Source organism: Fusarium tjaetaba (genome assembly GCF_013396195.1).
Source record: "Fusarium tjaetaba strain NRRL 66243 chromosome Unknown NRRL66243_c0000525, whole genome shotgun sequence".
Taxonomy (NCBI): Eukaryota; Fungi; Ascomycota; class Sordariomycetes; order Hypocreales; family Nectriaceae; genus Fusarium; species Fusarium tjaetaba.
In genome coordinates, this window is record NW_023501721.1 from 1 (window position 1) to 20,118 (window position 20,118).

General features: G+C 47.6%; 11 protein-coding genes across 11 annotated transcripts; 6 read left to right on the plus strand and 5 right to left on the minus strand.

Moving 5' to 3' along the window:
• Positions 1-368: 368 nt before the first annotated feature.
• Positions 369-2,227, plus strand: FTJAE_14028 (c6 transcription factor; the record flags this gene model as incomplete). Its single annotated transcript, XM_037347226.1, has 5 exons — positions 369-676; positions 738-1,554; positions 1,636-1,764; positions 1,835-1,926; positions 1,981-2,227. The coding sequence occupies 5 exons, from the start codon at positions 369-371 to the stop codon at positions 2,225-2,227; spliced, it is 1,593 nt and encodes a 530-aa protein (XP_037198944.1).
• Positions 2,228-2,276: 49 nt separating this feature from the next.
• FTJAE_14029 (asp glu hydantoin racemase) lies at positions 2,277-2,954 on the minus strand (the record flags this gene model as incomplete). Its single annotated transcript, XM_037347227.1, has 1 exon — positions 2,277-2,954. The coding sequence occupies one exon, from the start codon at positions 2,952-2,954 to the stop codon at positions 2,277-2,279; it is 678 nt and encodes a 225-aa protein (XP_037198945.1).
• Positions 2,955-3,537: 583 nt separating this feature from the next.
• Positions 3,538-5,232, minus strand: FTJAE_14030 (NCS1 nucleoside transporter; the record flags this gene model as incomplete). The annotated part of the gene is made up of 3 exons (XM_037347229.1): positions 3,538-4,450; positions 4,598-5,109; positions 5,182-5,232. The coding sequence occupies 3 exons, from the start codon at positions 5,230-5,232 to the stop codon at positions 3,538-3,540; spliced, it is 1,476 nt and encodes a 491-aa protein (XP_037198946.1).
• Positions 5,233-5,818: 586 nt separating this feature from the next.
• Positions 5,819-7,030, plus strand: FTJAE_14031 (2OG-Fe(II)oxygenase superfamily; the record flags this gene model as incomplete). Its single annotated transcript, XM_037347230.1, has 4 exons — positions 5,819-6,022; positions 6,090-6,115; positions 6,227-6,407; positions 6,476-7,030. The coding sequence occupies 4 exons, from the start codon at positions 5,819-5,821 to the stop codon at positions 7,028-7,030; spliced, it is 966 nt and encodes a 321-aa protein (XP_037198947.1).
• Positions 7,031-8,314: 1,284 nt separating this feature from the next.
• Positions 8,315-8,809, minus strand: FTJAE_14032 (metacaspase-1; the record flags this gene model as incomplete). Its single annotated transcript, XM_037347231.1, has 1 exon — positions 8,315-8,809. One exon carries the CDS (start codon positions 8,807-8,809, stop codon positions 8,315-8,317), a length of 495 nt encoding a protein of 164 aa, XP_037198948.1.
• Positions 8,810-9,046: 237 nt separating this feature from the next.
• Positions 9,047-9,538, minus strand: FTJAE_14033 (uncharacterized protein; the record flags this gene model as incomplete). Its single annotated transcript, XM_037347232.1, has 1 exon — positions 9,047-9,538. The coding sequence occupies one exon, from the start codon at positions 9,536-9,538 to the stop codon at positions 9,047-9,049; it is 492 nt and encodes a 163-aa protein (XP_037198949.1).
• An 839-nt stretch (positions 9,539-10,377) lies between these two features.
• FTJAE_14034 (uncharacterized protein) lies at positions 10,378-11,325 on the plus strand (the record flags this gene model as incomplete). Its single annotated transcript, XM_037347233.1, has 1 exon — positions 10,378-11,325. The coding sequence occupies one exon, from the start codon at positions 10,378-10,380 to the stop codon at positions 11,323-11,325; it is 948 nt and encodes a 315-aa protein (XP_037198950.1).
• Positions 11,326-11,894: 569 nt separating this feature from the next.
• FTJAE_14035 (isotrichodermin C-15 hydroxylase (cytochrome P-450 monooxygenase CYP65A1)) lies at positions 11,895-13,641 on the plus strand (the record flags this gene model as incomplete). The annotated part of the gene is made up of 5 exons (XM_037347234.1): positions 11,895-11,969; positions 12,019-13,033; positions 13,104-13,183; positions 13,246-13,412; positions 13,467-13,641. 5 exons carry the CDS (start codon positions 11,895-11,897, stop codon positions 13,639-13,641), a joined length of 1,512 nt encoding a protein of 503 aa, XP_037198951.1.
• Positions 13,642-14,873: 1,232 nt separating this feature from the next.
• Positions 14,874-15,638, plus strand: FTJAE_14036 (family methyltransferase; the record flags this gene model as incomplete). Its single annotated transcript, XM_037347235.1, has 1 exon — positions 14,874-15,638. One exon carries the CDS (start codon positions 14,874-14,876, stop codon positions 15,636-15,638), a length of 765 nt encoding a protein of 254 aa, XP_037198952.1.
• A 727-nt stretch (positions 15,639-16,365) lies between these two features.
• On the minus strand, positions 16,366-17,884 carry FTJAE_14037 (acetate regulatory DNA binding protein; the record flags this gene model as incomplete). The annotated part of the gene is made up of 3 exons (XM_037347236.1): positions 16,366-16,863; positions 16,919-17,450; positions 17,553-17,884. 3 exons carry the CDS (start codon positions 17,882-17,884, stop codon positions 16,366-16,368), a joined length of 1,362 nt encoding a protein of 453 aa, XP_037198953.1.
• An 895-nt stretch (positions 17,885-18,779) lies between these two features.
• On the plus strand, positions 18,780-19,808 carry FTJAE_14038 (alcohol dehydrogenase; the record flags this gene model as incomplete). The annotated part of the gene is made up of 3 exons (XM_037347237.1): positions 18,780-18,869; positions 18,922-19,042; positions 19,099-19,808. 3 exons carry the CDS (start codon positions 18,780-18,782, stop codon positions 19,806-19,808), a joined length of 921 nt encoding a protein of 306 aa, XP_037198954.1.
• Between the last annotated feature and the right edge of the window lie 310 nt (positions 19,809-20,118).

Below are 20,118 nucleotides of genomic sequence, written 5' to 3' on the forward strand. Positions count from 1 at the left end.
GTTATATATATATAGTTTAGTCTTTAAGCCTTATTAACTATAGCTATAATATATATTTACAGTATTGCTAGTTAACTGTATCCTAAAGCTTAGAGATTAAAGCTAGAGCTAAGAGATAATCTATCCCTGTTACGCTATATTATATTATAGGGGCAGCGTCTTTAAGCAGATACTGACAGATCAACCTACAGTCGTCTACTTGCGCGCAGAGTCCTTAGCAGCCAGCCACGGCGTTTCCGTGGGGCGATGCAAGGAGGGAGGGGTCGTTGGCTCCACTGTGGCTAGACCCCAAGCGTACCCTAGAGAACCCGTGCTATCTATTGCAGCCTCAACTTGCCCCTTCAACCGGCAGCGAACTAACTCACACCATGGAGAAAAAGCTCAAAAGGGTTTCCAGAGCCTGTGACTTCTGCCACAAGAGAGCCCGCAAATGCAAGCTACCATCGGCAGAGGGATCCCTATCGCTCTCATGCCTGACGTGCGTCGAGCACGACGTGGCGTGCACATGGACCCGGGTGACGACGAAGCGAGGTGTCAAGCCTCGGGCGAGCAGATTGACCCAGAACACGAATGAATCTTGCGGTATTCGCCCATGGATATACGATGAGCGGATCCACGGCCCAAGGGACACTATCGGCGCACTCATAGACACATTCTTCCAGACCGTGTATCCCGTGTATGCTTATCTGTCATCTGACTGTGTTTGTGCTGTACTGATTACCGATTCGTTTCTCCAGGTTTCCGATATTTGATCAGCAGCCACTCCTCCACGAGTGGCACACATCAGATCTTTCTTCAGACCGGTGCTCTTTCTCTTACCTGATGGGTCTATGTGCTCTCAGTCTGTCTCATATAAAGGATGGTGCAGTCCTGCCGTCTCGACAAGAGTTATTTACCACGGCTGCTCCACCCACAGGACTTCTTCCTGTGTTTATAGACAACGCCGAGCGTAGCATCCCAGCCGATGCTCGTGGTCAAGACGCCTTCAGATACCTCCCCACCATCGCGTCCCTTGTCCTGGTCGCCTTCCAAACCAGGCACTCCTCCCTCCACCACCGCTACCTAGGTCTCTTCCACAGTCTCATAGCAGCACAAAACCTGCACGAGGAAGTCAACTGGCCGTCAGCGCTCACGGAACCAGAGAGGCAGAGATATCGGCGCATCTTCTGGTCCATGTATCGTCTGGAAGTGCACTCGGCATTGGTCATGGGCCATGTGATTCGATGTCCTGAGCAGCAGACCATGGTTGCATACCCCGGTGATGACTTGCAGCACACAGAAGGAAACTGGCTCGTTGGCTGGAACTTCGTTACAGACCTGTACCGATCGCTCGAGCACGTCATCAACCACTACCGAGTCAAACGGGCCGGGCGGACGGTGGCAGATGCTTACAGCTCCCGTCTCTCACCGCGAGAACCTCTGGCTCTCGAGATGGAGACAATACTGTCTGCTCTCCAAGATGGGTTGGAGTCCCTCCCAAGCCACATGATGACCGCCTCGCCGCTTTCTGCCGATGCCGAGGCAAATCTTTGCGGGTTTCAAGTGGCCAATATCGTTTGCACAAGCCAGGCGCGTTTACCCATGTCCTAGAAGGAAAGGTCCGGTCTCTGAACTTTCTGCTGACGACCTATTTAGCTGCTGAAAACATTGTGCTTTGCCTGCGACCCCACGACCTTTACGTCCGCCTGCACGGCCGCTCAGCAGATGATCAACAGCATCTCCAAGGTTCCAAGTGCATATCTTCGAGCCATTGGCTCTTGTATGGTCAGTACTATGAATTCTTGCCACACCAGTCAGTGCTACAGTAACTGAATTACTTTACCTGCAATTATAGTTCCAAGAACTGTCTGGAGTTGGGCATCTGCTCAGCGGATTCATCGGCCGGCCTCTGCTGTGGACGGAGTACCAAGAGCTACGCAGCCTACTGTTCGTGTCCTTTTATAACTATGTTGAGTACCTTTCATGTTAACTGTGTCACAGTGCGTCAATGTCTACCTTCCTGCGGGAAATGGACAATTCAACAGCGATTACAGCAAGTCTACTGCTTTCACAACACATTGATCGCATCGATGCGCACACTGAGAAAATGCGTTCCAGCTATCTGGATAACTCGCCAGCTCAAGATGGCCGTCCCTATGTCGTACCGTCTCTCGACTGGTTGCAGACGTTCCCCTGGCTAGACAGCATCGACATGGATGAGCTGAAAAGTCTAGGCTTGATTCCATGAGATCAGAGCCCACACGGCAATTCCTTGACAACACAGCCTAATTGTCCCTTCACTCTCTGGCTAGAAGTGCTATGCCAGCTTCCACACCGTCGATTATGCGGACTCGAGATGACAGGACGGCTTGAATGCCTCTCCGAAGACTGGCCATCCCTGCACATCCCAGGATGATTCTCGTGGCCCCGGCATCCGCAAGTTCCTGGGCTGATCGCCGGAAGACCTCTATGACATGACTTTCTGGAAGACTCTCCAGATCCAACACACCAAGCCTCGTTGCACACACACCCACGCAATGAGCCCCATAGCCCAGCTCCTCAACAGACTCCTGCAAAACTGGCTCCCAGGCCGCCGTTGTCGTTACGATCCCGAATCGCTCATTCCCCGTCTCCGTGGTTGGCACTGCCATCTTAAGCGCGGCTTGGAAAATGCCCATGACCGGCGTGCTCGTCTGTCGTCGAAGAGCGTACACCAGCGGGTGGTCTGAGAAGCAGCACGTAAGGATGCCGTCGAATTGGCGGGTGGCGAGGAAGTCGGTCACTCTAGGCAGCATAGCCACAGACGACACGACGGCTTGATCGTGGTTCTCGATACACGGCGGGCAAGTTGCCAGTCCACGGCCATCTATAAAGTCGAGCTGGACCTGTGTTGTCGATGTGTAGATGGCTGCGAGGCTCTGGGTTATTCCCGTTGTCGAGATGGGGATGATGCAGAGCAGCTTCTTCGGAGGCATGGCGTTAGACCGCGGTCAAGTGATGCCGTACAATTCACAACGTCTAGTGATTTGATAGTGATTTAGATTTACGCCACTATCTTATACCAAGTAGCTTATCAGATTAAAGCCAATGACATCTATTTACCAATTTTGCCGCCGCTAGTACACGCTTGCCTCGGGTGTAGCTTAACTGTTGTACAAAGCATAGATTAGTCACAACGAGCATTCCAGCTTTGATTGAAAGAGCCTTGTTTTCTTTAATTGAAGGTGGCGGTCGGTTTGACCTTATCGAGCTCCAGAAATCGCGTAGTGGGTTCAATTTGACCAAGCAGAGAGTGCTGTACTGTTTACAGCTTAGCATTAACTTAGGCCTTGACAACGCTACGCTTGCTTTCCTAGGAATAGTTCTAGTGGGTTTATCACTTGCTGCGATGAGAGACCTCGGGAGCACGAAGCATGGATTTGCACTTTCAGCTGGTCGTCCCGGTCTTTGTATCCTCAAGTAAAACGGCACTCACGTATATGTCGGTTGTCTTTTATGAGCCTGAAATGGAATCAAACAGTACTGTTTGCATACTCAAGTACATTGTGCTACTCAAATCTAAACTGCCTGGTTCATCTCCTCCGAAGAAAGGACAGCCTGGTCCTTCTTAGCTAGACTACCGTTGCCCGAAACAGCCTCGCCTTCCAGCACGGAACCAAAGTCATTGGCCAATCCAAAGGTACCAAAGTAATCTGCATCGTCAACAGCCTGGGGCTGCGGCACAGGGAACGCACGAGCGAGCAGATAGTAGAACAGCATTGCGAGAAAGCAGCCAAGGGGCCAGGACATGTAGTATAGGTGCGACCAACCGTTCCATTCTGCCGTGGGATCCTGCACGCGGCGAACAAAGCCAGGGAGAAGGAGCCAGGTCGCGGCAAGCCAGGCCACAGGGGCACGCCAGTTGACCCCGAGCCAGTACCAATAGATGCTGGTGCTGGACGCATCGTACAGACCCGTCAGCATAAGTCGACGTTGGCGCACCAGATAGTAGTCCGAGAACATGACTCCCGTCATTGAACCGAGGAAGACGCCGTACCCGCCCATGACGGTAAGGAAGTTGCTCGCACCATTCATGAGCTCCCAAGGCTGCATGACGAAAGCAAAGACGGCAGTGAGGTAGCCCCCGCGGCGAAGGTTAAAGTAACGCGGCACCAGAGCCGAGAGGTCAATGCCGTTGGACAGTGCGTTCTCGGCGACAGCGATGCCAAACTGAGCCACGGCAAAAGCCAGGCTGGCAAAGGCCACGGCAACCCGCGCGCGGGGGGAATCGTCGAAATGGGTCTGCACAGTAGCCAGCATGCGGTACGGCTCCCACAGCAACGTGCCGTTGGTCTCTGGGAAGAGCTGGGAGGCGCACGATGTGCACAAGATGCCGATGAGAGCCACAGAGACGGTGCTGAGGGGCACAAAGAGCAGCTGAGACAGGAGCTGATCCCCAGGGCGGCGCGAGAAGCGGGTGAAGTCAGACTGGCTGAAGATGTGGGTGCTGATGCCACCGATGTTGGTACAGATGCCGAGGACCAGCATCCACCCGAGGTGGCTCCCCTTAGCCTGCTCAACGCCGGCGATGGAGATGTCGGAGACCAGGGGCCCGGCTCAGTGAGCTTGCGCGGTGCACCATATCATGAGAGCTAGGACGGTCGGAGCGACGCTGCAGGCGGCGATGGCGAAGGGAATCTTGTACTTCTCTGGCGGTACCCAAATGAGCGGCAGACACAGAGACCAGAAGACGATGAAGGCGGTCAAGTCTCCTGTATCCATCGTCCCGTGGGCCAGAGGCGTGTTGAGGTTCCGGAACGAAGGCCACAGCGCGGTGAGGAACGTCTTGGTGCACTGGCCCCCCCACCAGACCTGCGTCGAGTACCAGATAAAGGAGAGCATGATGCGCTGCACGAGCGGGAACAGCGCGCCGTACATGCCCCACGACGCGTTCTGCAGTATAGAGAAGCCGACGTGCCACTTGGCCCCTGGCGCGCCCGTGAGGACGCAGATGATGCCGACGAGGATGTTGCCGATGATGACGGTGAGCATGGCCTGCCAGACGTTGAGCCCGAGAGCGATGACTGAGGAGCCGGTCATCCAGCCACCGACGTTGAAGGCTCCGGTGACGACCCAGAGTCCCACGAACTCCTAGGGACCGTAGGTACGTCTCTCCAGGGGCAGGGGCCGTGTGTCACGGTTCATGTACGCCCCGGTCCGTACATCTGTCTCTCGAGGAATCTCGAGGCGCTTGAATAGAGTTCGCAGCGCCATAGCTGTGAGTAAGCTGCAAATGTGCTTGTAGATTTATTTAAGCGACAATAATGGTAGGTTGGCAAGGAGAGAGAGAGATGCACACATCTATGTCAACACAGGCATGTTGGAAAACACGTTCCAAACCGGATCTTTATGGCCATCGTCCACCCACAAGGCTCAAAGACGACTGCCCCAAGGTGTTGTCTTATCGTCAGTACGTACAGATACAGACGCCGATCAGGAATGAGTCTAGAGTAGCCATCCAACCGCCAGATAAGTGGAAATTCTGCCGCCAGCCAATAAGCAGCCAGATAACCAGACTCTCGGTTCCTATCAGGATGCGGGGAAAGTTGATGCCAGAACTGATAATGATCTAGACCACGCTAAGACAAGTCCGCCGGCTATCAGCCTATCTCGTATAGAGTTTGGTCGATAGCAATTTAGCAATTTAGCCACCTCGCTGCCGAGGTATAAGCAAGCAGGAATGTTGAGTATCGTCACTACAAAAGACTCGAAAGTGTTCAAGGCCCATGTTCGAGTAGCATCTGTTAAAAAGCCAGCCACTATCCGTAGCCCACGTCTCTCCCGCAGACCTAGACCCATCATGGCTGCTCTTCCAATCATCGACCTCAACAAAATCTCAGAGGACCAGCTTGCCTCTGAGCTTATGCGCAATGGCAATGACCCCGGCTTCTTCTACGTCACGGGTCACGGCATTGATCCAGCGCCTGCCTTCGAGTTGGCAAGGGAGTTCTTCAAAGTTCCAAGAGCTGAAAAGATGAGATACCGCAACGGCAGTGGTGACTTGGTACGAGATCAACTTGGAGGCAAGATAACGTTCTCTTTCCTCTGGTTAGCTAATGAACTGATTCTAGGGCTACACGGGCATGAGGGAAGAATCGTGCGTATACAATATCCCTGCCATTTTCTGCTGCCATCATTCCCCTTTCTTGCGATGCGTCCTTCCCGACCTCATCGCGTGCTCCACGTTAGCTAACAACAACCTTCACAGTCTGGCGGGCATGGGTCCCGGAGATGTCAAGGAGTCTTTTTACTTATGCGACCCATCGCAAAGAGCCTTGCAGGAACTACACCCAGCCCTGGAGAACGGGAGGGATCGGCTGGCTCAATTCTTCACCGACACGCAGGCGCTCGCCAATCGTCTCCTGCGGGCAATGGAGATTGGGCTCAAGGTAAGACTTTTACCATTCTACTCACCCCAAGTAGTTGTTTTGTTTCTGACAGTCTCGGAACTCCCCAGATCCCAGAGGGCGTCTTGACTGAAGCCCATACAGGAGAGTCTTGTCGCATGAGGCTCATCAACTACCCGGCCACGCCGACATCAGCAAATTATGGTGCGGCGGATGAGATCAGGGCCGGCGAGCACACCGACTACGGATCCCTGACTCTTCTCTACCGCGAACCCTCGGACCAGGGAGGCCTGCAGGTCCACCAGAATGGGTGCTGGAAAGATGTGCCCTGCTTCGACGACGCCATCGTTGTCAACATTGGCGACGCTTTGGAGTTCTGGACGGCCGGAAGATTGCGATCCACTGTCCATCGTGTGGCGTTCCCTCGAACAGCCAGCGAAAACGTGGCGCGCCTGAGCCTTCCCGTCTTCATTCAGCCGGATCGCGAGGTCCTCCTCTCACCTTTAAAGACGTCCAGCAACGACCCGTCATCAGGGATTGTGAATGAAGATGTAATAAGGAGATTTAACGAGGTTTTGACAAGGAAGGGGTATCAGAGTTCTGAGCCGGTGAAAAGCTGGGAACATTTACAATCAAGAATCCGGGCGACTTATAAAGTTGCTTAATCTAGCTATATAGCTTACTTATATAATAAAAAAGTATTTCAATTATATAGTTATTTACTTATTAGGTTTTCTTTAGCTATTAGTATATTATTAGTAATTAACTTAACTATTTACATTATTATAATTCAATATTTATTAAAAGATTATAAAAATAAATAAGTATATAAAGTATTAAATTTAAAGTATACTTTATACAGCTATTAAAGACTTGATAATATAATAATAATAAAAAGCTGTAATAGTAGGGATAACGGAGGAGGAAGCTGGATCTGACTCCCTGCTTTGCCCGCGCTCGCGAGTGAAGAACTCGGGGAGGAATTATACGCGGCTAGGTTCACTTTAAGTAACTTGATTCAGCTAGCCTTTCGAGACCAAGGCCATGGCCCTAAGTGAGTTAGTAGTATTTAATACAGTACCTAACTGTAACTCTTGCGGTAGTAATAGTAAGGTATGAAGGAAAGTACTTTGAAAAATTGTGTAAAAGTTAACCTTTATAAATATTAAATACCAGGGCATGTCATAATACTCAATGGTAATAACGCAACCTCCTCAGCCTTAGTTTCAACGCTATCAAGATAAGAGTTTCGATCATTCAATCATTTGCAGACTAGTCACTGAAAACGGGTCGTTAAAACGCTATTGAGACCCTTGTCCAGCTGGCCGATGTCATCCCTAGTGCGATTGACTCGATCTTGACTGACTTGTCGGGAGATTTCCCCGCATCATCTCCACCACTACCGCCATATCCGGTCAAGACATCGTACGATGATTGTACTTGGCAGATCTCGCTTGTGCCGATATTTAGAAGCCCCAGTTTGCAGATCTTCACACCAGAGACGATTGGATCTTTTGTTCGCGTGCCTTACAGCTTTGCCTCCTACCGCCCCCTGCTACATGCCTTGCCGACACAGATTCTCGACAATCGAGTCATATCAGCTCAAATCGCTAAGCGACCCTGGCCCAAGCTGATGATGTGCGCTATGAATGAGCCGAGGAATATGATCAGTCTTCGAATATCGATGTTTTCTATCCGTAGCATGGAGGCCGGGGACTCGGGAATGGGGCAAGCATGTGAATACCATCTCTTCTCAATATACTATGGAGCACACTCGCCATAACGCAGTGTAGATCATCGGCCTGCCCGTTATTCGCCGTAACATCCGAGATGCCTGTAGTCGAACCAGCTTGCGGCTGACTCCGCACTAGCAAAGTAGTCTGTCATCACAGTCGTTATCACCCCCTGCTGCAGTTTCTGAGCCATAATAGCCTCAATATCTGCTTCCGTTATGAACCCTGCTTCTCTGAAATCGACCGGAAATATCGGTTTATCTGGTTGGCCGTGCCCTGGCTTGTCAGCGTCCCGTCATATCCCTGATTCGGCGGGGACGTCCTACCGCTGGAGTAAAAGAACAGGCGGTCTCCAGGTAAGGATCCCGAAAAGAGCCAATTTATCGCTTGCAGAATAGCACGCTTGGTAGGTTGACTCGTCGGTCGAGAGTATATGTCGGATAGTATGATGATGTTCTCAGCAGGGCAGCCGTAAACTTGTTGTAAAAAGGCAGCTATGCCGCTGGCGTTGTGAGATCGAAGTTCACCACGAGTGTTGAAGTAGTGAATACAGACAATGACGGCCTTTGTGATTAAAGGCACCGGGTTCATCATGGATGTGTAGCCGAGATAATCCTCTGGCTCGGGCTTATCCTGAGCTCTCTCGATAACTGAATCGTTGGGCCCAAAGTAGAATGAATTCATGAGGATCTCTGATCTAGACGGTAACATGTTGTGTTTGTGTGTCCCTATTGCTGGAAAGGCAAAGGACATATCAGCTCTACGATGTTACTGCGGTCGATCATTCCCACATTTATACCCTAAGACAAGACCCAAGTTCTCTTGCTCTGTAATGCAGCCTCGGCGTGGCAATTGTGTTGGGTAGCTGGTATACTGTCCGGATTGACTTTGATAAGAGTGTTATTTTGAGTTGAAAGTCCCCACCGTTGATGGCTCACATCATGCGCCTCACACACGCTCTTCGGTGGGTGGCTTGGCACTCAGGGAGCCACAACTGAGGGTATGGAGCATGCTTTCCACTGCCTGCTCCCCTTGCTTTGTTAGGAGGTTGCCTCCCTCCCATGGGAGGGTAGCTATTTCAGAGAATGTTCCCCATGCTAGTTTGCTCGACATCGGTGTGCTTAGGCACTTGATGGTCTCAAGTATGTGGCCCGTGATTGTCGGTTCCGAACCAGACAACCGTATCTCAAGCACTTTTCGCTCATCAAAGCCGCTAGGCAAAGCCGGTATTTCGTTTTGCAGAGATGATTTAGCGGTCGGCTTTTCTTCTAGGGCGGCAGGTCTGGCCAAAGCAGTTAGCCAAACAGCCTCGAGCCACGTCATGGCCCTGGTGGGGTATGTTGTGTCTAGAATACGAATGGTGTCCGTCGGAAGGAATGCAGTATCCTTGGCATGCATATCGTAGGCCAGTGGGGCTTTAAAACCGACAATTGATTCCATCCAGCTATACGTTGTCTCATAGCATCGCAGTACTATATCATGCCGGGCGTGGCTTTGAGATGTTTCACATTTGTCTGGTCTATATCAGACATCCAGACATGGTGCGCGAAGTTTCAGCTGTCCTAGGATGCGTTCAATGATCTGGCCTTTTGAAATAGATTCTATAACATGGTCCACGCAGTGGCCTGGTGGACAACACGCCTGGCTATAGTCCGAAGCCCATGATGGTAACTTGCCCTTTCTCGATTGACTGGGAAAATGCCAGCGCACTTGCTCAATGAAAAGGTACTATGTCTCTTCGTACAGCTCTGCGATAGATCAGCCAGCGTAACTGGCTGCGCAAGGCAGATTTCACACTATACCTATTGTATAATATGCAACCCAACAGGGGCTAATACTGTTGTGCTTTTATGTGTAGAGAATTCTCACCCGTAGTAGAAATAGTCTTTATACCTTTTATGAGTCTTTGGATCCAATGTGCAAAGGCACGGGTTTTTCCACCAATCCTGACAGCAACGCATTAATGGCACAGTCAAATCCAACTACCAACCAGCCAGTCTCGAGGATGAGAGGAGACTGGTATATGTGAGCTTTGATAAAGGTGCTCTGTCAGGGATGGGAATCCCTTTCGGGCTCCGTGGAGTTTGGAATATGCATGTCAGCGTCTGGGACAAACAGAAGGATCACAGCTTTAATAAGCCGCTGACAAATCAAGGCACCCGATAAACCATCTATCAGCTTTATGCCGTTTATGTTATAATGAGGGTCGCTTGTTTATATCTAAACGCAGTTTTTGGATATTATCGCAACTCGATCTTCTTCAAGTTCTATCCAGCACCATGCACTACACACTTGCAAGCATCCTCCCTGCTCTCCTCCTTTCAGGCACCCTTTCTTCATGTCTTCCTTCCCAAGCAAAAGTCCGGGAAATTGTCCAGATTCCCGGCGTCCGGATCGAGAACGTTGCCTCTCGATCCAATGGTGACCTATTACTTAGCACAATGGGGGAAGCCAAACTCTACTCAGTTAATCCATACAAGAGCCCTGCTAAACCGGAAGTGATTGCTCAAATTGAGGGCGTCAACAGTTTGTTTGGCATTACCGAGATCGGTAACGATGTCTTTGCTCTGGCCGCAGGCAATAACACCGGAGAACAATTCCAGAACAACAGCATGAAACTTTCGCTGCTCAAGTTCAAGCATGGCCAGTTGTCTGTTGGTACTGTTTTTGAGGAGTCTACTTATGGCCCTGTTAATGGCATCGTGGCACTTCCCCATCACAAACATATCATCCTCGGTGCTGACTCTGTACGAGGGGAGATTTTACGCATAGATACAACGACTGGCAGAATCGCAGTGGCAATTCGAGATCGGGAATTCACCCCCAGCGCCGATGGCCAGTATGGTCTTGGAGTCAACGGCATTAAGATCTATAAAAGCCACCTCTATTTCACCAATACCGATCGCCAGACCTTTGGCCGAATAAAGATTGATAAGCTTGGAAATAAAGCTGGACCCGTTGAGATTATATACAGGATTGAGACAGGATCTCCCTCCATACCTGATGACTTTAGTATTGATAAGAAAGGCAATGCATATGTTGGTGTTTGGCAAGACAAGCTGATCAAGATCACGCCTAATGGTAAAGCTACAGCCCTCTCTGAGGGACTTCTTGCTGGACCGACCAGTGTGACCCTAAGCAGAGATGGCAAGAGTGTTTTTGTTGTCACAGCTGGAATGAATAACGATAATGTATCTGGTGGCCAGGTAGTACAGGTCAAAATCTGAGATATAAGGACAGAAGGCAAGCCTGACAGAACTGTAGCTTAAGGTCCCCGGTGAGCTATATTTAGCCTAGTTTAGACTTAAGCTTATTATAGTTAATATTAGTAAGTGTCCAAAGTACTATCTTTAATGCTACTAAATTGTTTCCTAAGGTGAAATATTCTTAGTCCGGGCATCGATTACAAGAACAGCATAAGCAGGAGCCGTAAAGACAGAATACCCCACTTACAGTTTATTAAAGCCTATAGTATAAGGAATATAAATATATCGGAGATTATTTCTCCTGCTTTAATATTGCCTTACTAAAAGACAGAGCTTTAAAGTTTAATATCTATATTTACCTTTATTAATACTCCGATACTGGATAAAAAGATTAAAGAAATTAAGAATTATTATATTATAATATAACAAGGAATAAAAGTCCGTAAAAACTTTAATTACTATTATTATTTATATATATATTAAGATATAAAACTACTTAACTTAAGCCTTATATTTTAAAGACTAATATATTAAATAATCTCTAACTATACCTTTCCTCTTTTATCATAAGCTATTAGATTTCTATTAAAATGGATATATCTCCAATTAAATTTATCTTTATCCTTGCTTCTAATAACAAACTGGCCTTCTTACTGGCAATCTTAGTAAGCCCTGTCTTAGTTTATTATTAAACTATCCCTCACACTTGCCTAGGTCCTTTATCTTCTCATTGCAGCGATCTACTACGCCTATGCCCACCCACTTGCTAAAGTCCCTGGCCCAAAACTATACGCTATTACTCAAATTCCTTACTTATACCATCTTACCCAAGGCAGCTGGTTGGATAAGCTAAGCAAGCTACATGATCAGTACGGTCCTGCTGTGAGATTCGCACCTAACGATGTGTCTTTCATTACTGCCGATGCTGTTAAGATTATTTACGGCACCAATGCAAGAGGATTCGCACCCTTCGACAAGGATTTGAGAATGTATAGGCAGGGACACCCAGTTAAGGACATTGTAACTGCTGGCCACGAAGACCATAAGCGCATCCGTCGCCATCTGGCCTATGCATTTTCGACCAAGGCCCTCCGCGATCATGAGACTATCTTGAATCATTATGCTGATAAATTCATTTCTGAACTTTGTCATAGGGCAGGTACTGATGTTGACATGGTAGCGTGGTTCAATTATGTCACCTTTGATGTAATGAGTCATCTCTCCCTTGGTCAACCATTCGGATGCCTCGACACCGGCCATTATCACCCATGGATTACACTCCTCCTTTCAAGTATCAAGGCATTTTCTTTCATGACAGTCATCGCTCGTTTAGGATTAGTTCAATGGATGCATTGGCTGATCCCAGCACACCAGGACGATACCTTAAAGAAGGACTTGCAATTTGTTGCCACTGCGGCATCAACTCGTTTGAGTATCGGAGGTACCAAGAGTCCGGATATCATTTCTTGTATCCTTCGTTATGACGATGGGAAGGGAATGTCAAAGGCGGAGATCCTTGAAAATGCAAGCCTGCTTATTGCTGCTGGCAGCGAAACAACAGCCACGCTCCTGAGCGGCACAACATACTATTTATTAACAAATCCTAATAAGTATAAGAAGCTAGTCGATGAGATTCGCTCTACATTCAGATCCGAGGACGAGATCACTTTACCGCGTACAAATCAGCTTCACTATCTACTAGCTGTTCTCAATGAAGGTCTTCGCATGTGTAAGTCACATAGGGAGAAGTTCTAGAGCTTCGGAATGCCGTAAAAGTTCCGTATTGATTTGTCAATCAGACCCACCATCTGCTAGCGGTCTTGCAAGGATCACACCATCTGGTGGCAAGAGTATCGAAGGATATTGGATCCCTGAAAATGTAAGTCAGATTAGAGTCACTCTTCAGTATCTCAAGACGGAAACTAACATCTTTGGGCTTAGACTTCTGTTTCCGTCCCACATCAGCCTGCATACTCATCGGCTTACAACTTCAAAGACCCGCGAAAGTTTATCCCAGAACGCTGGTTAGGCCTCGAGAAATATGCCAGTGATAATATGGATGTGCTTCAACCATTCTCTGCCGGGCCTCGAGATTGCATTGGCAAAAGGTTAGTCAAGATGGTCTGTGCGAAATTTAACTTGGTCAGCTAACTGCGAATAAGCTTTGCCTATGCTGAGATGCGACTGTTACTGACCCGATTGCTTTGGAGGTTTGATCTAGAACTTTTGCCAGAAAGCAAGGACTGGATCGTGCAAAAGGTTTACTTTCTCCACGAGAAGCCAAAAATGCATGTCAGGATGACGGAGGTTGTCCGAGAGAGCTTGGAGATTAGTTAGATGAGCTAGCTTAAACTTAAATGTGACTTGAGAGTGAAGCTCATTCGTATCAATCGCAATCCTTCCCCGCTGATTTATGGGAATGGTGACCAGAAACCTACCAATCATAAGCCACATCTCGCTACTGACTACAAGATATAAACGGCAACATGAGTGCAGTCGCATTATTAAAGACAAAAAGTCATAATCCCTAATTGATCTCTGTGCCGCTTCGTCCACGACTAGGCTTGGAGATAAATTACCCATGCACTTACTTAGGAAGAACAACGCGTTGGGTATCCGACCTGCAGTTATAAGGCCTTAGTATTGAGAATAAATAGGTTCCTGTTTATGTAGGAATTAATACAATGAAAAAACAGATTCAATAGTGAAAGAAATAATAGATTGGCAAGATGGCGACCTGACAGGACTTAGAGTAGCCAAGTCACAGCATCGATACCCGCCTCCGTCAATTGGAAGGACGTGGTTCCATGAAGATGTCATTGAACGATGGGAGACAAAAGGTACCCGGGACCTGTAGCCAAAAGATCGATAAGAGCAGGGAATATTCATTTGCGCTGTCATCAACATAGACGTAAGTAAATTATCAGGACAGAGAGGGCTTAACAGATATTGTAAATAGTTCTTGGAAGGACAAAAGGGGGGTGTCTACAGAGTAGTGACAGGTCAGTTGCCATTCTTCATCAGCCGGGCGTAGTCGTGTTAGATACGGAAATCCGAGAGCTGAACGGATCTAACCTTTATTTAACTAAACAGAATCCCAAGCTAGACTAAATTAAGGACGCCGCACGTATGGGAAAAGGGTGAATTCGTCACTCGCCACTTCACGCCTTCCTTAAGGCTCTTTAACCCTTGGCCTTATAGAAAAACATATTTAAGGTATATAGGAGCAATATATTTTTGAAATAATAAAAATATAATATATAATAATCATGTTAGACTAATGCTACTCTATCGGACTAATTTTAAAGAATATATATATCTAGTTTTACTAGGGTAAACTTATCAGACTTTATATTTTATAGCAAGCGAATTCTTCTCCTTTACTTCTAATAAGATCTAAGTAAAGATAATTAAGCCTTTAAAATCTAAGGTAATATATTATATATATCTATATACTCTTATATTTATTATAAGCCCTTAAAAAATTCTTACTACAGATCTAGATCTTTGCCCTATATTTACCACAGTAAAGTTCAAGATTATTTTCATTCACTTGACATCTCAACACAATGACGACCCAACTTCAACTTCTTGAGACCCCAGAAGGTATTTCGTTCTACCACCAAGGGGAAGAGGAAGCTCGTTGGATCTTTGACGAGATTTTCACTCAGCGATGTTATGATACAGTGAAACTATCTGGAAAGCCCGTCATCATCGATGCGGGCGCTAACATCGGGTTGTATACTCTTTTCGCCAAGAAAAACTACCCAGAGTCACAAGTGCTGGCTTTTGAGCCCGCTAGAGAGAGCGGCTCTATCTTTAACCACAACATATCACTACACAGACTATCAGGTGTAGAGCTTCACGAATGCGCTCTTGGATCTAAGAACGAAACGAAGATCTTGACCTTCTTCCCTAATAGCCCAACCAACTCAACAATTTGCAGCGATGGAGGGGAAGACTGGTTGGATCTTATCGCCGACAAAGTCAGCAATGAAGTTGCAGATAAAATGAGAGAGAGTGCACGACAAGTGCCCGTTCCTGTCAGAAGACTTTCCGAATTCCTGCGAGATCGGGCCGATATTACGAAAGTCGATTTACTGAAGATCGATATAGAAGGAGGGGAGTTAGACGTCATCGAGGGGCTTGATGAAGACCACTTGTTGTCTGTCAAGAATATCGTCATGGAGTTGTGGAGTCCTGATGGACAACTTGAAGTTATGCAGAAATTTCTGGAGGCGAAAGGGTACACTGTCACGCATACCCTGGTTCCTTGGACATCGGGACAAGCTGAGAAGATGAAAATGTACATGTTGACTGCTCAAAGGTTCTAGTTTATGCTATTATAACCTCTTTAAAGTTAGACAAAAGAACGAGAGCTACACCTTATTGTGTTGGATATCTGGTATACTGCTCGGACTGACTTTGATAAGAGTGTTATTTTGAGCTAATAAATCGCCCAGTAATGGTTTAAATAAGGCATACCCTAGACTGCGCGTCTGTAGCTAATGAGAATACTATTTACTTTAAATATTTTCAATTTAGCTTAAGGTTAACCTTTATAGTAATGTGAATTAATTATTAATTTCTCTTAGTATTTTAATAAAAGTATTATATATATTAACGCATTTTCAGTCAGTAAATTCTAGATATAAAGAGCTTCCTATATCTCTTACTAGAGTCTTAGCTTGTTGGGGAACAGTTATTATATCTTAGAGTGAGATTTTAAGTCTTTAAGAAAGTATACGCTATATAAATTCTATTCAATCCACTGATTATAACTCTTTGTCTATAGTACCAAGGATTGACTACTTATTAATTTTCTGTCTATTTTCCTATAAGCCTTTCAATAAATTGTTTCGCCTGACTGTGAATCTCTAGAAAGCTCTCCAAGGCTCCACTCAACTGAGTCCTGGCTGATTCTGTTTGGCGGTACAATGAAGGATCTTTGCCAGACTTCAGGTTGGCAGTGAGATACGAGATGGCCAAGGTGAGGAGTAAAGGGAGGTACGGGTGCGCCTGAATCAATTAACAACAGCTTGGCTTATAGAGAGGATGAAGTTAGACGATTACCTTGAAGCAAGCAGAGGTTGTAATGACACTGGATACGTCGGCCATTCTAGCTGCAGCCTCATTGGCAGACACATCATGTGCCTCTAAAGCTAGCTGCTGGTCCTGTGTCTGACGAGGCATTTCTTTACCCGCCTTTGCCAGCGCTATAATGGAACCGTACATTACCATCAAAGTCACGATGGCCATTGGTTCGTCATCCAACTCCGTTGCATTGATGGATAATATGTCAACTTGCCTTTTTGCAGCTGATGCTAGCCAATCGTGTCTTTTCCAGAAAGACGCGGTTTCTTTTGCTAACGACGGTCCGCTTTGTGGTAGGTGTTTCTGCATCACGCAGCGTCCGAAAAGAGCTATACTTGTGATAAATTCGGCGAAACGGGATGTCGCATCCAGCTTTGCGTACTTGAGTGCCTCGTCTACAAAGCCCATCTTGACTTCATCTCCGTTCTGAAAGTTCCTTTCTGGACACGGAAGACGAACTGAGATCTACTGAAATGAGTCTTTGAGATGGAGAGTTGGCAACAAGAGGGTCCAAACTCACAATTTCGTCTTGAATGGTAGGTACAGATTCTCCGTATGCGATCAGGTACCGGTCTAAGCCGAAGGCAACCCAGAAAGTCCTTCTTTTCTCCTCGAGCGTAGGGGAATCCACTCGAGTAGGTGCTGAGGCTTGTGACGAGTCTGAGCTACTACCTGTAGACTGCTCTTGCTGATCACAGCAATGTAGTCGCGAGAGATAAACCAAACGAAAAGCCCGCCGAGCTGTTGCCTGTACTGGATATATGTGAGGTGCCAAAAGCTCATAATGCGCAAGGAGAAACCACACCTGTGTCTGCTCGATACTGATGGCGGCATCTGTCCAAGGCAAACCCAGTTCGCTGGCCTCGAGATCCTCAGCCATCTGTCTTGCTTTGAGATACAAGTCCTCTCCACGAGAGAGAAACTGGGATGACATAGATGCGGCAAGTGCTCTCATAGCCATTCTCAAACATTGACGAGCTGGATAAGGATCCTTTTGCTTAGTCCATGACATATATCGTCGCTTGTGGACCATGGGGAACAGTGGGTGCACCCTGTCGAAGTATAGCTGATCTCTTCACCGACGGAGCAGGACTCTTATGTCAGCCTTCAGAATCTCTTCACAAAATAGCCCTTTAGCCACGACCTGAACTTACAAGTCAAACTGAATCAATGGAGGTAAATCATTAGCAACTGGTAGCTCATCTGATGTTTGGATCTGTTGCTGAGGTGCTGCGTCGACATCTTGCGAGACCGAAGCATAGTCCTGCCAATTGGGGTCCAAATTAGGGTCCAGAATGGGATCCGATGTAATTTCTAGATGTTCAGTCCAGGCTGACTGCGACAGATCGAACGGCATTGTCCATTCCATTTCATCCAACGAAGTGGCTGATGCTGCCTCGGTACCGGTGCTATGACTATGAGAATGAGAGTAGGTTACATCCGCAACCTCGATTTCTGACTGGCTGGCCAACTGCTGCTCCAGCATGGCTGTGTCCTATCTTGTTAGAAACTAAAGTTGATCACAGACAGATTAAGGGACCCAGACCGATTCGGGACTTTAGCTCTCTTAGCTGTCCCTTTTTGGGACCCCGTTTTGGCCTTTGTTCCACGAAAACACAGTCAACTCCGGATTCGAGACAACCTCCACATACTGGACGACCACGATCACACTTCGACTTTCGTCTTCGGCATTCTTCGCACGCTAGCCCAGCTTGTTGTCTGCAATTAGTATCCATCTTGACCATGTATACACGCAAAAGGCTCCATTAAACCTCCGAATAGCTGATGGTATAAATACGTTTAGACTTACAAGATGAACCGAGGTTGACAAGGTAGGCTACCGAAGCGACTTGTGTTGTCTAGACCTTCTTGCGGCCAAAGACATGGTTTCATGCATAAGCCTAAACCTTGTCATGTTTCCTCTTCGTGTTCTCATTGTATCCGCCCCCGGCAGTTGCTAGGTCCCGCGCGGGTAAAACGCCAACTTGCTTACGTACTGCAGATAAACTAGGCCCAGGCCGGCAAGGGCACTGAAGACGGGCCGCAATACCGTTTTTAAAGTCAAACCGAGTCAGGCAGGATTCTCTGATACGCCCGGAGTAACTTATCCTGTAGTGCTAGGTAGAGATAGTCCGGTAGAACATTGCATCATTCGTCCCAGAATTGCCCCGACAGATAAAAGACCGGTAAACTGGTAGATAAGAGACAAGCTGGCTACCTGTCATATCTCAACTACCTACTGTATCAAGCTAAACATCCGTGCGGCTGCAGATTGATTGCTTCTGAAAACACCTTAGCTCTTGCCGTATGCTTATGTGACGGTCGTACGATATATTCTTAACAATTCCACCCGTCGGAGATCGCCGTCGGGGCCATACAGGATGTCAGCAAGTAAACCATCGGCTATGGATTACATGCCAGAGGCCGGTGAAGCCGCACTGAAGCTTAATGATGGAAACTACATGCCAATGGTGAGTTCTTGACCTCCCTTTCACGATTGTTCCGGGCCTGAGCTCTCCTCAGCTGGGATATGGTTTAGGCACTGTGTTACACAAAAGATCTCGAGACGAGAAGAACGAAGTAATTGTCACAACGACAAAGCTCGCAATTGAGCATGGAATTCGCCATCTCGATGGTGCCGAACGTGAGTCAACAGAGTAGAAGTTAGTCTTGTCCCATTTCCATGTTGACTCCCGACAGTATACAATAATGAGAAAGAACTCGGCGATGCCGTGCGAGCTTCTCTGGTCCCTCGATCAGACCTTTTCATAGTTACCAAGCTATGCGGGACTGAGAAAAGAGACGTCAAGGCTGAGTTCGAAAGCTCTCTTAGTAGGCTAGGTCTTGATTACGTGGACCTCTACCTGGTGCATGCGCCTTACATGGCAGACAACGCAAAGGATCTGCAGCACGTCTGGTCTCAAATGGAGAGTATAAAGATAACCGGGAAGGCCAAGTCAATCGGTGTATCGAACTTTCTGCAAGAGCACATCGAGATCATCTTAGAGACGGCCAAGATCCCCCCTGCTGTCAACTCGATCGAGTACCATCCCTACCTTCAGCGCGGTTCTCTGATTAATTTCCTAAAGTCGCAGAATATCGCCGTCTCAGCATATTCTACCCTCACGGCGCTGACCGCAGAAGCCCCGGGCCCAGTCAACGAGCTCTACACCCAATTGGCTCGAAAATACGACGTGTCAGAGACAGATATAGCTTTGAGATGGTGTCTGGATCAGGGGATAGCAGCTATCACTACCACTCGCAAGAGTACCAGGTTGAAGGCCTTATGCGAGAAACTGCCCACGTTCAAACTTACTAAACAAGAGATCGACAGCATCTCGATTGCGGGCCAGTCAAAGCACTACAGGAAATTTCTAACTGACCGGTTTCTGCCCGAAGACCGGCGATAAAGTCCGCGGCCCCGACAACTGGCAGGGATAGCAGAGTCTAGACCACAGTTAGCAATGTAGACATTCCTTTGAAAGACGAGGAGGCAGCTTTAATATATTGAGTCGCACGAGTAATCCGGTGGCCTTCGCCTACACCGTCTTGATCACCAAATGGGTTTTATGTGATTCAATTGGATACAGGTATCTTTTTATCTTATCGGTATGCCCAAGCTACCTTATTGCCTTTCAAGGGATAGAAAAAGATACTATATATATACAGATTTGTAATCGGCAGGCGGCACATGGGGTTGTCCCATGGGAGAATACCCCG